Source organism: Maylandia zebra, linkage group LG13 (assembly GCF_041146795.1).
Source record: "Maylandia zebra isolate NMK-2024a linkage group LG13, Mzebra_GT3a, whole genome shotgun sequence".
NCBI classification, from domain to species: domain Eukaryota; kingdom Metazoa; phylum Chordata; class Actinopteri; order Cichliformes; family Cichlidae; genus Maylandia; species Maylandia zebra.
Window position 1 is genome coordinate 23999631 of NC_135179.1, and position 15640 is coordinate 24015270.

General features: G+C 39.6%; 1 protein-coding gene across 1 annotated transcript; it reads left to right on the forward strand.

Annotated features, from left to right (window-relative positions):
* Positions 1 to 9527: 9527 nt before the first annotated feature.
* Positions 9528 to 14558, forward strand: LOC101483111 (visual pigment-like receptor peropsin). The gene is made up of 6 exons (XM_004559759.3): positions 9528 to 9766; positions 10375 to 10580; positions 12388 to 12487; positions 13368 to 13472; positions 13558 to 13781; positions 13953 to 14558. The coding sequence occupies exons 1-6, from the start codon at positions 9628 to 9630 to the stop codon at positions 14409 to 14411; spliced, it is 1233 nt and encodes a 410-aa protein (XP_004559816.1). The 5' UTR covers positions 9528 to 9627; the 3' UTR covers positions 14412 to 14558.
* Positions 14559 to 15640: the final 1082 nt, after the last annotated feature.

Consider the following 15640-nt stretch of genomic DNA (forward strand, 5'->3'; position numbering starts at 1 on the left):
TTTCTTTTTTTCTTTTGAAAACTAATAAATTTAAAAAAAGATTGATTGTATTGTAATTTAAAGGCATATTTCAAGAGAAATATGGTTGCAAGAAAAATCTTCACAAAAAGAAGATGAAGAGGTAATTTCATGACACAGTTCAGTTGTGAAGGTTCAAAAATTTCACAATTATATTAGCAGTTGTAAAATGTTGTTAAATATAGAAGTGGTAAATATTCAGGTGATAGAAAAAGTAACTTCCACGTCAAAGTAACGAGTCACGATTAACATCCCAAATTTTCATGCCTTACTGAGGAACTAAACGCACAAATTTATGTGCCATTTGAACGAGTCAAGAAATTCAATAGGAAGAGATTTGACAGTTCTAAGACATGATGCCACAAGGTATACGTCAAGTTTTTATTAACACTGGAATAAGTGTCTGTATATTTTTGAAGACATTTGAAGGAGTTTTGTTTCAAGCATTGTTTCAAGGTACCAAAATTTCTGAGAAGAAACAGAACCTAAGACAAAGAGATGACTCCAGCACTCCTCAGTGGGATGAAGCCTTCAGAAGAGCATTTCAGCATTGTATAAAGGAAAAACAACACCTGGAGAACATGGTTAAAGAAATGCAACAAATTTATGAAGCCAAGATAGATTCTGTTTTGCCCAAATTCATTGTTTGATTGTGGTAGGACTCGACTTAAGCGGTCAAAGAAGTGCAGGAGACTGATGCTGTCCAGTGTAGCAAGTGATTTATTCACCATTCTGTGGCCCAAGAATATTTACAAAGAAACAAATAAGAAACTCAACTCTATAATAAACTCAATTCAAATAAACATAACTGAACTTAAATCAACGGAAATTAAGGTCAAACTGCACACAGCTACACTGACCTGAACCCTTCTTCTGAAACACCTGAGTTCGTCTGCTTAAATAGTCCCCTTAATCAAACACTTTCTCCTCTGGACTATTCCATTCAGTAGGTAGGTGAGATGAACATGATTATATTCATCCTCTACTACTCCTCTTGACTGGCAACATAAACTCTGGTGTAATCAATACATATCACAACATTAAATCTATTTCTTTATAAACCCTTTAAAATCAACTTTATTAAATTATAAGAATTCTTCCCCTCCTGCCCTTGGTCTCTTCCTGTGACCTCAGATGAACCCAGAAGGTATAAAGCAGGAAGTAGAACTACATTTCCTCCTTTTGCTTCTGGAAGACAGGTAGGTAAAGGTAAGTTCAAACAATACAAATTAACAGTTGAAATAAATAACATGTTAACTTAACAAACTTGCATGAATTGATTTAAACCAAGATGTTATATTATATAATCTGTAAAAGTGCAGAACATAAACAAACCCGGGATAGTAGATGTTTGCCTATTGCAGATTACATGTGAAATATGGTTAAATCAAAACAAGAATGTTAACTAAGAATGTAGACAAATGGTCTTCTCACCCACTTTGTCACATTGATGATTTGACATAGAACATATTAATAATTGCTAACATTTAACAGCATTCATAATATTCCACATATGGCTTGAACAGGATGGCTGTCATTACATGGCAGTGACAGACTTCAAATCTGTCCTTTGGGTACCTGAGTGAGTGAGTTGATTCTGCACAATAATGGGAGGGTATAAAAGCGAGTCTGTCAACAGTCTGTCAACAGTTTGCATTTTGTCCAGATGTAAGGAGTGGCAGTCTGATTTTTCATTCTGAAGGGCTTAAACAATTCTGTGTATGTTTCTCTGCTTGTCTGTTTTGCTGTAAATAGTTCTGCTCAACATGATTAAGGCTTTGGCTCAGTTTTCAACTACAACTATATTGTAATTTGTGAAAATTTGTTTTGAATTGTTCGTAGAAACTACAATAGGTCATCCTAATAATTACATAGCTGTTGACAGTAACATTTGAATGTGTACCCAGCTGAAAGAGGAGAAAACTCAAGTGGAGAAGCAGAGAGAAATGAAGAGCATGAAGCTGAATACGAAGACCTGCAGTGCAAGCTTCAAGAACAAGACCAAGAGATACAGTCCAGGCTCCAGAACATGGAGAAGAAAAACGAAGGGCTTCAAGTGATAATGAATGAAGCGCTCCAAAAGAATGCACAACTGGAAAATGAGAAAGAAGAAAAGGAAGCTAAATACAAAGACCTGCAGGGCAAACTTTACGAAAAACACCAAGAGATGCAGTGCAAGCTCTAGAACTCCAGGCCTCAAAGGCCTTAGGTTTTAGATGTGTCCTTAATCCAACACAGCTGATTTAAATTGCTAAATTACCTCCTCAGCATGCCTTCAAGTTCTCCAGAGGCTTCGCAATGAACTAATCATTTGATTTAGGTGTGTTGACCCAGGGTGATGTCTAAAACCTGCAGGACACTGGCCCTTGAGGCCTGGAGCTCGACACCCCTGCTCTAGAACATGGAGGAAAAAAAACAAAGGGCTTCAAGTGATGTTTAATGAAATGCTCCAAAGAAATGCACGACAGAAACAAGACAAGGAAAGACTGGAAGAGACAGAGAGAGATGCAACATCTTCTCTAAGACTTCCAGGGGAAAAATATTGAATTATGAGTATTTTACAAGGAAATAAATGACAAAAACATTGAAATTGAGTACAAGAAAAAAGAACTGGAGGAAATATGCACTGAAATGCAGAGTATAATCCAGGCAATGGTGAGCAAAGATACCCATTTGCAGGGAACTTAGCACAGTATACAAATACTGAAATGCAAAAGGAGAAGTGACAACAGGAGAAAACCATCAAGACATCCCGTCTGCGCTTCAAGAACTGCAGAGGAGACATCAAGAGTTACTGGCCATCCATGACAATGTACAACAAAAAACACAACGACACGCACAATGAAAAGAAAGTTCAAGAATAAAAATATAAACAATTGCAAGAGAAAAACAAAGAACTTTGAGAAAGTATCAAGAAAAATAAGAAAAACTGAAGAAAAGGTGTAAAAAAAAAAAAACTTTAGGTGCAGCATGAAGAGCTTTTCCAAGAGATGTGAAGTATCGTAGTGCAGAACAAAGATCTCCAAGAACTGTGCCTGAAAAAGAAGAAAAAGCACTTCAGGTTTTTCTGGAAGAAAGAATCTGCTGCTGCTTCAGTTCAGCCTTGACAAGACTCCACCCATCTTCCTCCAACAGGGGCAAATGATCCAATAATTCACTGTGCTTCAGAGTCGTATTCAATGTTAATATTGTTTAGAAACATTACTGATGGTACTGAATAACTTAAACTTTATTTTTTTATGACTGTATTAAAATGAGTTGACAGGCCATAGTTCTAGAATAATTCTCCTTTATTTGACAATAAAACTCAAGTAAAGTCCCACTTTAACCATTTGCTTTTATTTTATAAAGAAATATATGTATTTGTTTGGACTAATCCTTTTAAGGGTGCCAAATGAAAAAAGCATGAAAACAGGAATGCGGTCAGTTAGAACAGAATATGTTGTTAGAATATTTTGGTTTGAGTGAAAGTTTAAACAAGTTTAAATTTTAAACTTTGCAGTTGGTGGATAAATGATAATGAGTAGGAATGCAGGTGGGGATGATGAAAAATGACCCAAAGTGGATGTTGTTCATTGTAACTGAACTAAAACCACGAAAAACATGATTTGTCTATAAAAGCCTCTACCTGCCATGTGGGTGTCTCTGAAAAAATAGCTTTTTGTTACACATGAATAGTGATTTTGTACACATTCCACATCTGCAAATAAAAGAAAAGGACTGAATTTTTATAGATGTCACTACAAATATGTTTCTTCCTTCTTCTTCTCAGATTCCTCAGTTTCTGTCTTTAGCATTGTCGAGTTTAGACCCTCAGTGGGGGTGTTAAAGTATCCCTAAAAGTACCATTCTCTTCTATTGTTGTACTTTCCCAATTTCTCTGTTGGAGGCTGTACAAGTTACAATAAAATTTGCAAATATTAGTATTGTTCAAATGGTAAGTGGTGTGAATATTCGAGCTTTCACGTATAAATTTGATTATGTGGATTAGAGGAAATTCAAAATAAATTCCAACCTGTCCACCCAGTTCCTGTTTTTAAAGTCGTTGAAGATGTATCCTGTACAATCATTCTACCCTAGAAAAAGAACTGTTAAATGAAGTTATTAAAAGCCCCACATTACCATGACATTGCCTGTGATGAGTGTATGTAAACTTCGGACCACAACTGCACATGCACCGTTTGGACTTATAATTACGTGGTACTCAATGTAATCACAAGGAAACTAATCTAGCCTTGTGTACACACTAGCTAGCACTAACTAGCTTGGCTATTAGCTTAGTGACACCTAGCACATTGCTAACGACAACAGAAACTGGATTTTTCTTCCTCTGAGTTGCAGAAAACATTTACATTTTTAAAACTGTCTGAAATTTAGTAATTTAAGACTAGAGGTATAAATGTTCTTGCTTAGGAGCTACACTGACGTCCAAGTAAACAGGTCAGTAACAGCTGTCTTATTTAAGCCCAGCCAGGCATGTGTCATATGGGTGATTAGGTGTAGTGAAGCTGTCATCATTAAGCATAACAAGTTTTTGCTCAGGGAGAGGATAATAATGTAGCCCACTAACCTTCTGTCAAACACGGGTCAATTCACTCACCCTGATGAGGCGTTAGGACAGCTGTGGACATTTCTGTTACTAATAAGGTCACGCTTTTTAAAAGGTTTAAAATGTCTGAAACATGTTTACCCCTGTCCCGCACCAGCAGGCACCTATGTGTTGCAACGCATCATGCAAAGGGACAGGTTGGATTCCTTCAAGATGTCAAAGGAGATCACTAATTTTCTTAGTCCCCAGAAGTTTCAAGAAGAGTTCCAGTGTTGGAGCACAGGTAAAGAAGGCTGATGCAAAGAGCTGGCCATTCACATCAGCTACTAGCGCTTCCATGTAAACTTAAATGGAAGCATAAGCCGTCATCTGTCAGATTTAGTCTTGAAAAGCACGTGGCTCTAGGTGACCAGTTGTATTCACATACTTTTAGGACGTAAGGTTTTACAGGATCTAGAGTTTGATTTGTAGGTTGATATTTCCGCATTTATACTTTGGCCAAATATCCCTTTATGTCGAAGGTGATGTGCAGACCGCTTTAGGAAAGGCGAACATTCAGCCCTCAGTGAGACTCTCTTACATAAGTTACCTGCTTACACAAACACACTCAGGAAGAGAAATTGCAAACTAGACCCAGTGCCCAAAAAAATGTTTGCATGTGGTCCAGAGCCAAAGATCTTGAGCCACAAAACCAGTCCACATTGCTTGCTGGTCACAACACAGAGCCTGTGTTCACTTCAAATGCATACTGAACCATTCATCTATTATTTCATATGGGCTTTATATGAAGGTGTTATCCAAAAAAATGGTATTTTAGACAAAAGTGCTGCACTTTTGTCCTGAAAATAAAAAGCTGGCAGATAAGACCAATAATATAAAGTGTTCATTTCCTCTGTGCAATTTCAGACAGCTCAACTGGACAACTTAACACTGTAACACCATGCACTATTTTAGCATAATTATATTTTGAGCAGCAATCTGTGGTTATAGCAGGCTTGGCTGTGGAGTCATGAAACAGTTAGGTGCAGAGGGAACAGTAAAATCAGTCTGGTCTTTGTCTGAGGTGAACTTAGGAACTGTGGTCTCTGTTTACTTCATGAGAGCTTTGCCTCACATACAACGTGTAATATCCACATTTTAATTATAACTTTTTCAAAGCATCTAACTGTAGCATGAAGCTTTAAGTTTATGTCATTGGGTAAAAAGATTCCCCGCGGTGTTTAAACATATTCCTCACTTGTGTGAAATTATATTTGCGCAGAGTGACGAAGCCTTTGAAGCATAGGTGTGAACATGTTGTGGGCAGGCATTCGTGGTTTGTGTTTTTTTTAATGGGACCTATCCCATCCCATCGCCAGTAAGCCAGCTCGATGTTCCTTGAAATGCATATACTATTATATATTGTACATATATTTATTAGTTTCAGATGTAGCCATTCTTGTATTTTGCTTGTTTACATTATTGTATTTTGCACAACTCTGTTGCTTGTGAAGCTCGCACACAAGAATTTCACTCACATGTGCTGTACCAATGTACCTGCACATGTGATGTGACAATAAAAGTGATTTGATTTGATTTGATTTGAAGTTTTTTCCCCTATTTTATGTAAAATATAAATGGCTTGGTTCTTATATAGCAGTTTTCTGCTTGAGCACAGCTATCTCACATTCACACAAGCACTGTTCTTATGTCTAAGTGCTTTCTATCTAACATTCACACACATTCATACTCAGTATCTTGCCCAAGGATAATTTGGCATGCAGACTGGAGCAGCCAGCGATCAAACCACCAACCTTCTGATTAGTAGATGATCTGCTCTACTTCCTGAGCCACTGCAGGAAATTTTAAAAGGCTTCAGCCTTGCAGAGATTATTATTCATATTAACGACCCAGCACACAGGGGCATGGAGAGGCAGTAAATAGCTTTACTTCTAATCCATTTATGATAAATTGTAGAATCACCGTCACTACTACCAGCCTTTTTTTTTTTTTTTTTTTAGGTTTTATAACTTTGTTTATTGCAAAGTATACTCTTTTCTTTTTTTCTTTTTTTTTTTTACTACCAGCCTTGCTAGAGGCCACCTTTTGAGAAACCCCCTCGAACAATTTTTATTACAGATTTCCTGTAGATGTGAAAATGTATTTCTACGAATGCCACGCATGGACTAGCAGACGAAAATGACAGGCAAGCCATTTACTTTCATACAATCAGTCCCTGTGTCTGTCGTTCAGTGACAGGGAGGGAAAAAGTACGCACACTTTTTTTCAAGCAGATCCTGTATTGGTTTCTTGACCTGGTGAATGTCCCCAGTGAAGAGAGGCTTTGTGGCCTTCAGACAGCTCTTAGCCTTTAACACACACCTTCATAATAGCATATGTGTCTGTGATTTTCCATTTGGAAAATTGCTTGCTCTGTCTCTGGCTTTGCTTAAGACAGAGCGAGATCGAGAGAAAGATACAGTGACCTACTGTAGGTGCACCGTGATTGCCCAGCTTTGTGAACTCAAACACGTGCCAAGGTATACAGGTGAGCGCTAAGGTAATCTTGTCGTCTTCCTGTAATGTGGCAACACTTAAGCACTGTGCGGTGTATGGTAGGTGCCAGTGCTTTGTGCTTAACTCAGCAAAACCTGTATTTGATTCATGGATTTTTGTCAGAACAGAGCCCACATCTCTGCACAGCAGCTGACAGACCACAAGATGCCAGCTTCACACATTTATCCTCTGTGGACAGATGTGATTGTCTTTAGCTTTGTCCTTGTAGATTGGATGTGGGGTCTTCTTTGTCCTTTGTCCTTTAGCAACAGTTTAATCTCAGGAGCAGCTGCACTAAACAATGACTTTATAACATGCACTCCTAATCATCTTAATTTCACTGTAGGAGGATAGCTTTCCAGCCTGCTGCAGGAAATTGATATCAACAGTGTCATGACTTCATATTATGCGAACAAAAATAGGAACTTTAACATCTAGCAACAGTGTCATTCTGAGTCTCTGGCTGAAAGTATGGTGTGCAAAGACTGCATTCAGTGTTTGCTGCTGGACGGGTGACAGTTGGGGTCAGAGGTTCATTTTCCCCTTTGGCTCCTTCCTTCTCTTGCTCGCTGGCTTTCAGAGGCTGAAAGAAGACGCGGAAGCACAGAGGCATCTGGCATCAGAAGCACAAGCAGCCCTTCCCACCACATCCTGAACTGTGGCAGCCAGAAGAGAGAAACAAGGTGCACACTGTGAACTAAATACAAACTGAGGGGGGGGTGTTCAGGATACCCCTTTGGTGGGTGTGTCACCACAGAGAAGTTCACTGTGAAGAGAAGAAGGAGAGAAGGTGGACGAGGGGAGATGTGCTGCAATTATAAGTTTTCACAGAACAAAACAATGTTAATCAATAACACTGCACCAGCATCTGTTGGTGGAGCTAAATAAAGATCGTGTTTCTGAAGTGCCAGATGTTCTCACTCTGACATCAGAGCACATTTCTCAGTGCACACATTAGCTCAAACAAACTAAATTATGCTTCATATGATATTTCTGGGGTTTAGTGTATGTTTAGATGAATGTCATCTGTGTTTAGACAACGTGTGGTTACTGCAGCAGGTCTAAAGTCATCACCTCCTAAATGGAAGTACAGAAACAGGAACACAACTCTTGAGAGTAGTTCAGGAGTTGGACTAAAAGTGTAAGCAGATATTTGAATGGTCAAGACGGAAAAGCTGACAAAGCTCAATTTTATTAGTATCCCAGCACTTTTTTTTTTTATTATTGTTTTTGGATTGATTTTTGTTACCTCCACAGATGTTCTTAGTAGTGTTTACATGTGTGCGTGTCATTCTGTTAAAATGATGGGCTTGAAATGTTCTGAATTGACCCCTAAAACGTTGTAGGGGTGTAGAGCGTAGTCATGTTAAAACTCCATTAAAATTTGGTTACATCCACCAAGGTCTTCTAGGTTAACTTAATGATTTATTGATCAAAAGATGGCAAAAATCCTTATAACTTTAACTATAATTCGTACAAGTGTGATGTTTGCTGTCAGCATACAGAAAGTACTGCATGAAGACTTCAAGTATCATCACATTTGAGCTCTCATCTTTTCTTCAAGTCAATAGATTGATCTGAAACTCTATTTCAAAGTATGTTTCTTACTGCCATTCGCAACATTTAGGAAATTAGGCTTTTGTATGGGGATTCTAAGTATCCAAATATTACATCACATTTGACCTCTGACCTCACTTTTACATTTCATATCTCTTTCTCTTTCAAGTTGACCCCAAAATGTGTTATATCTATGACAAAAGTATTGTCGAGAGAATGAGAATGAGCTGCCTGGTTAGAAATATACTGCAGCATAATATTACAGTTTATAAAAAAGTCAAGTTATTCATGTACAGTTATTTAAAAATCAGTATCTATTATCCAGTAGATACACCTACATTATGTTTATGTACTAAATACAATAAAATTTTCTTAAATGTAAATGCTGCCCAAACACTTGATGTTAGGCGCCTGTTAATACTGGATAAGGGTAAATACATTTCTTATTTATATTTTTCAGAACATTATTAATAGTAATATATTGAAATTTTAATACCAATTCTGTGCTATTGCCCAACTGAAAAGCTTCAGTCATTAATTCCTGTTTGGCATTCACACAAACCTGCAGGACACAATTCAAAGAAAATGCACAAGATGGCGTTTGAAATTGTTCAGCACCGCTTTGATCTCTGCTGAGGGCTTTAAGATAGCTTTGCTTGAGACGAGACCTTTGTCTTTAAGCTTTACGAAGCCACTCTGAAAATTAGACCACTGAACCTTTCCCTGTTGCCTCAAATTTCCACCCAAAACCTCTATCTTCTTAGTTGTTAAGCAGTAGATAGGATTACAGCTGCAGTCATTTGGACAGTTAGTAGTGAGGTATTAGTGACTGTGTCTAAGCTGGATTTAAAATGAACTGACCGGTCATCCCTGCTCGTGTGTCACTGCAGTGTCTACTGAAAGCAGAGGAGAGCAGGGATTTTGAAGAGGACAGAAAGAATTCATGCATAGGCATCGAAATTCAGGCCATGGAGCTGACGCTGAAGGCTTTCACTCTGAAGGTGGTGAATATTCCATGGAGGAATAATAACCTGAGCACCCTGCATACAGACCCTCCTCTGTCTGATCAAGGACAGACCATCATTGGAGTCTACCTGTTAGTGCTGGGTAAGTAAACCACCATACGCTAGAATGCAATGTTTATTTTTTGCATTATGTGTATTGTTTGCAGATGAAATATGTTTACTTGGATTGTACGTTATGCTACTGTGTCAGTATTGCTTGATATACTGTATTTCCTACATTCGCATGAAAGAGTCACACATTATTCAAGTGTCAAGAACAAAACCGACTCTTGTTTCCAAAGGCCAGTCCACAGCTGACACCCACAGTTTGGTTTGGACCGTGCCAGCTAAGATAGTCGAGAGATTTTGTGTAACACAGAGTCTGAGATATAAAAAGAAAGGGACCCTGTTGGCTTGTTATCTGACTACAGAGTAAAAGGGTTTAACTCTGAGCTTCACGGGTTATTCACACTATTGGAGTCACTTCAGGATGAGATCCAGAACTAACAGCAATGATACATACGTACATGTTCCTATACTGTATGTAACATATTATCTAATAGTACTATACTACTACATATGATACAATATGATAAAATATAATAAAATAAAACACCATACAATGTCATATGCTACCATAAGATTTAGTATCCTATGCTATGTGGTTAATTAGGTATCCCCTGAATATTCTGTGTGCTTCCCTCCCTGCAGGATGGCTGTCTTGGTTTGGAAACAGTTTAGTGATGTTTGTCCTGTACAGGCAGCGGGCCACACTTCAATCAACCGATTTGCTCACCTTAAACCTCGCAATCTCTGATGCCAGCATTTCAATATTCGGCTACTCCCGGGGAATCCTAGAAATATTCAATATCTTCAAGGATGATGGATATTTGATCACCTGGATCTGGACCTGCCAGGTAAAAGCCAAACTCGAACAAGACTTCAAAATACTGACATTTGGAACAACAAGTCTTATCGCAGGAGCTATGACTGTGCAGAGTCACCAAAAAACCATCCGTGTGCATCTGCTGTCTTTGGCCAGCCCTCAGTTAATAAAGTACATTAAAAGAATCTGTGGAAGTGTAACAGTAAGGTGTATATGCGTGTGGGTGTGTGTACGTGAAAGGGATTATTCTAGTAGACATGTGGGCTGGAGGTTAAATCGTGATAAGATTACCATTGTGGAGGCCTTTCTTCTAGCAGTAGGGCACCTGTCAACAACCAAACAGTGAACGGTTAAGAGCTGCTTTGGTGGCTATTTGTTGAATTTTATACCTACATGCACTTATATTGCAGGATCTTATATTTAACCATTCATTTCTGTGTTTTTCTCTTCCTACAGCCTCAGCTTGAAAAGAAATATTTGTCATACTTTAGCTTGGAATTCATCCAGGATATTTTCTTGCTCGAAGCCAGGCGTGGTAGAAATTGTGATTTCCGTGCTGCAGCGAGTGAAGTCTCTGAGGAGTCATACAAAAACAAGCCGGTGTAACCAGAATATATTTTAGTCTGGAGAACGTAAACTTTAAAAATCTAAGTGAAAGAGATACTGTAACTCAAGCTCTGCTGCTCTTAGGCTTCCCTACAGTCACAGAGATGATCTCATATCTCAGTCATCCAATCTCCGGTGAAAGAGAAATATTGGGAAGGGAAGTACCCCACCTCTCTTATTTCACCTTCCCCCAAGAGAAGTGGGCTAAGGCAGGGAGCCTCAGACGTAAATAAGGGAATCAGGTAAAAAGTGACAGAAATAGTGGAGAAAAAGAATAGAAAGGTGAAGGAGACAGGCATGTGAGAAGCACATTACTGCATGGAGCGTGATGGGACATGAGCGAGCTGCAAGCTGGGCCTCATCCCCGTGTTTCACACTCGGTGGGGCAGGACATTATTAGATATGAAAGAGCCTCTCAGGATCATGTGACATTACAGAAGGAAAGTTCGGAGGAAGAAATGATGCAGCAGTGTAAAAGGTCTATGAAAGTTTACATCACCTTCTTGAGAGCCAAATAAAAGACAGATTAGTTGCACTAAACTGCACTAAACCACTATTTTTATTGCAAAGGGTCCTGAAATTTTATAAGAACTAAAATGAAACATAAGATTAACGCTTAATAAAAACCATACCAATGTTAGTAAGATAGTTTTCTGCCAAATGACGGTGAAAAAACGTGATGCTTGGAAGTAATAGGATTACATTTAAGGAAGATCAAGAAAGTAATCAGACCTCAACTGATCCCCATCACCTGGAAATGGCACAGCAGGAGCTGGGTGTTACATAGTTGGGGCCAGACTGAAACACAGTAGCATCATTTCCTTTAAGAAGAGCTGTGATTAAAAGATTCCCAAACATTGGGCTGACTGCAACAAAGCTCCATGTGTTGCCATATTTGAGAGTCAAATCAAATTTTCCTGTGATATAAGTTAATATCTACAAATTAGCAGACGCAGTAAAGATTTTCCATTTTAGCATCCTCTTATTGAACCTGTACAGCTTACATCAGAGGAAAGGCTCTGTGTCTGGAGCATATTGACCAAAAGGGAGGAAGAGCTCTTTATCTGAAGCATCTCTATCTGATAAAATCTAGAGCAAACTCGGCAGACAAAGGTCTGACATTAGACAGGCACTGGCTCTCTACCCCGAGGCGTCACTGACCACTCACAGATATTTTGAAGACGTGACATCAGGAACTACCAGTCCATCTTTCTCTCTCTCTTTCCATCCAGGTGGACGGCTTCTTCACGCTGCTCTTCGGCCTCGCGAGCATCAACACCTTGACGGTGATCAGCATCACCAGATACATAAAGGGATGCCATCCAAACAAAGGTTTACAGCTTTAGCCCAGCCTTTTGGCCTTCCTCGCATTCCAGCAGCAGTCTCTTATCTGACAGGAGAGTGTGGTGTTTTTAGTGCTAATGAAAGCTCATTACAGGCTTCAGCTGTGGAAATAACGACCACTCGTCTCCAGCAGTTTCATTTTTATTTCTCAAAGACATTATTAACTTATTTTGAAGTGAGATTTGCTATTTTGGGGGTTGCAACTGATGTTAAAAAATGCCTTAATTATGCTGGAAATTTAGTTGAGCAACTGCTTCTGCTGTCGGCGAGGGATAAAGGATTTTATTGTTTGTGGCTGCTCATGTTAACCTGAGTGTTTTTACATTTGCCGTTAAACTATGGACATTAGTGGTAAATGTGGTGTGGCACCAGCTGCGTTTGCTAAAACCTTCGCTCTTATACTAAATCTAAATCTGAAAAAACCCCACTGCATGTGTTTTTGTGTGCAAATGAGTTAGGAGAATGAAATGTGCAGGTAAACCAGTGCAGATAATACGCAAAATACAGCTCAGTATTAAAATCACTGAAATCCTTGAAAACTGCTCTGCACGTATAATATGGGATATTTAAATTAGACGTTTGCTCGTTGCCTGGAAATAGAACAAACTATTATTTTCTTCCCTTGAACACTTTATCAACAGAGGCCCTTTTCAGTCGCAGATGTCAGCAAAGGCTGTTAAAAAAGAAAAGACTTCATTGTTCAACAAAAATTCATAGCAAGTCAAAAATTCTGCATCTAACTTTTTCTGTTGCCAAAATCATGACCTTTAAACTGTTTTTAAACTGCAAACAATCCTGCAGTCAGTTCCACGGTGTGAGAATAGCAGGCTGTACTCATGTTACTTGTCCTTGCTCTGTCTTCTCGCAGCTCATTGTATCAGCATCAACACGATTGCTGTGTCACTAATCTGCATTTGGACTGGAGGGATTTTTTGGTCTGTTGCTCCACTCCTGGGCTGGGGCAGCTACACAGGTCTGTTTTATGCATTGGACTTAACGGTGCTTCATGCAACATGACAACAGAGCCGTGATCTGACCTTGTATCTCGTGTTTCTTAGATCGAGGTTATGGAACTTGTGAAGTGGACTGGTCCAAAGCCAATTACTCCACTATTTACAAGTCCTACATCATATCCATCCTGATCTTCTGCTTTTTCATCCCGGTGATGATCATGCTCTTCTCCTACATCTCCATTATCAACACAGTGAAAACCACGAATGCTATGTCAGCTGACGGTTACCTCACCGCCCGCCAAAGGAAAATGGAGCGGGACGTCACAAGGGTAGGACAAAAGGAAAATAGTCGAGTCTAGTTGTGGAGGGTTTATTGAAAGGCTTGATTATAAATGTAAAAAGGGACTCTTAAAAGGTCTACTTAAAAGCGCCCGCTCGGTCATAAACCTCCTTTCACGTTACTCAAGTGCTGACAATAGTTTCCTTATGTCTCTTTTCAGATTTCCATTGTAATCTGCACTGCTTTCATCCTGGCCTGGTCACCATATGCAGTGGTGTCTATGTGGTCAGCCTGGGGCTTCCACGTGCCAAGCACAACCAGTATCATCACCCGCCTCTTTGCCAAGTCTGCCAGTTTTTACAACCCGCTCATCTACTTCGGCATGAGCTCCAAATTTCGCAAGGATATTTTGGTACTTCTGCCGTGCGCGCAAGAGCACAGCGAGGTGGTGCACTTGCAAAACATCACGCCAAAAGCCGAGGCCCCGCCCCCGCCTGAATCACTTCCAGGCCAGAAGCTGGAAGTGAAAAGTGCAGCTGCAGAGCTGAACCAATCTGAGCACGACAGTGATTCGGGGGTCAACAGCCCTCCTCAGACTCCTCCGTCTGACCCACAGGTCTTCCACATCGACGTGCCCTCTTACACTGAAACATCAGAGTACTGGTGTGACAGGCTCTGAAGACTGTTTCCATTTCACCTCAACCAATACTTGAATTCTATGGGGAGACTGGGAGTATTTATTTATTTATTTTTTTGTATGTTATGGTCTTATCCATCTTAATAAATTGTATGTGCAACCAGTGTTAATAAATTATTTTAAGTTTCATCCCTGCTGCAAAGAGTATTTATTTCCAGGTCCTGTTAGGAGTGTTTTAACAATCACTCAAACCAAACTGGAACAATGCATGTGTTTTTTTAAAAGGTGCCCAGCTCATGAAATCTGCAGTCAGTAAAATAGCGAGGCAAGAGATGCACAACAACATCTGGAAACACTGAAGTGTCCTTAACTCAACCGAAGCAATGTGATGGCACAGTATCCTACTATTTCCCCCGTGTCCCCTGAGGGCGTTCATACCCTCAGATCTACCTTATATCCTGCAGTCCACACTCTGTTGAGAAACAGCGTTTTATTTCTCAGTGTGTTTACGCATCACTCACAAGGAAATGGTTTTATTTTAAAGGGGCCGATTCCTTCTCATTTCCAACTCCAAATTCTCTTCTAGAGTAGCTTTGCGTGCTTTATTATCTCATCCTCAGCCTTGCTACAGCCCCTGAATCACCCACTGTCTAAGCTGATTTAGTGCATCTTTCTTTAAGGCCACTCTCCTCTTAAACCAGCTTTCTTCTGATTTGCTGCCCCTGGCAAACAAAAGGCTTGAACGGCAGATGGATTAGGCTGCTGTCCTCACAGCCAGAGGTCTGTAGGAGCTACAGTAAATGTAGAAAAAGCTGTCTGAGAACGCTTGACTTTTTTAAAAATAATACTGAATATAATATAAGCATTCACCGCTGTAACAGTACATGCATGACAGAAAAGAAGGAAAACTTAAAAGATCAGCTTAATCAAAAGATGAGTGTTTTGTTTTTGTTTTTTAGGACAACTTTTTGTTTCTGCACGGTAATGACATGAAGGACATTTACACCAGACATTAAGAGCTAAACGGCCTCGGGCTCATTAGAGCCACCCATACCTACTGTGCTTGTAGTAAAAGTCTGTGTAGTCTGCAGTCAGTGTGTGTGTGTGTGTGTGTGTGTTTGTACATGAGCTGTAGGGTACACCGCAACTGCATGTCAAAAGCCGCAAACCCCCAAAGTGACAGTGGATTTAACTTTGAAGTGTTTCCCAAACAGGTGTTGATCGGTTTATTTGTGGAGGAATGATTGCTCTGGTGAGAGATGACACACTCA

What these genes read in the sequence shown, in the direction of transcription:
- LOC101483111 (XM_004559759.3), top strand. Translation starts at nt 9,628, where the DNA reads ATGGAGCTGACGCTGAAGGCTTTCACTCTGAAGGTGGTGAATATTCCA. An exon ending in GGGCTGGGGCAGCTACACAG is followed by an intron (nt 13,473 to 13,557) that starts GTCTGTTTTATG and finishes CGTGTTTCTTAG; the next exon opens with ATCGAGGTTATGGAACTTGT. An exon ending in TGGAGCGGGACGTCACAAGG is followed by an intron (nt 13,782 to 13,952) that starts GTAGGACAAAAG and finishes GTCTCTTTTCAG; the next exon opens with ATTTCCATTGTAATCTGCAC.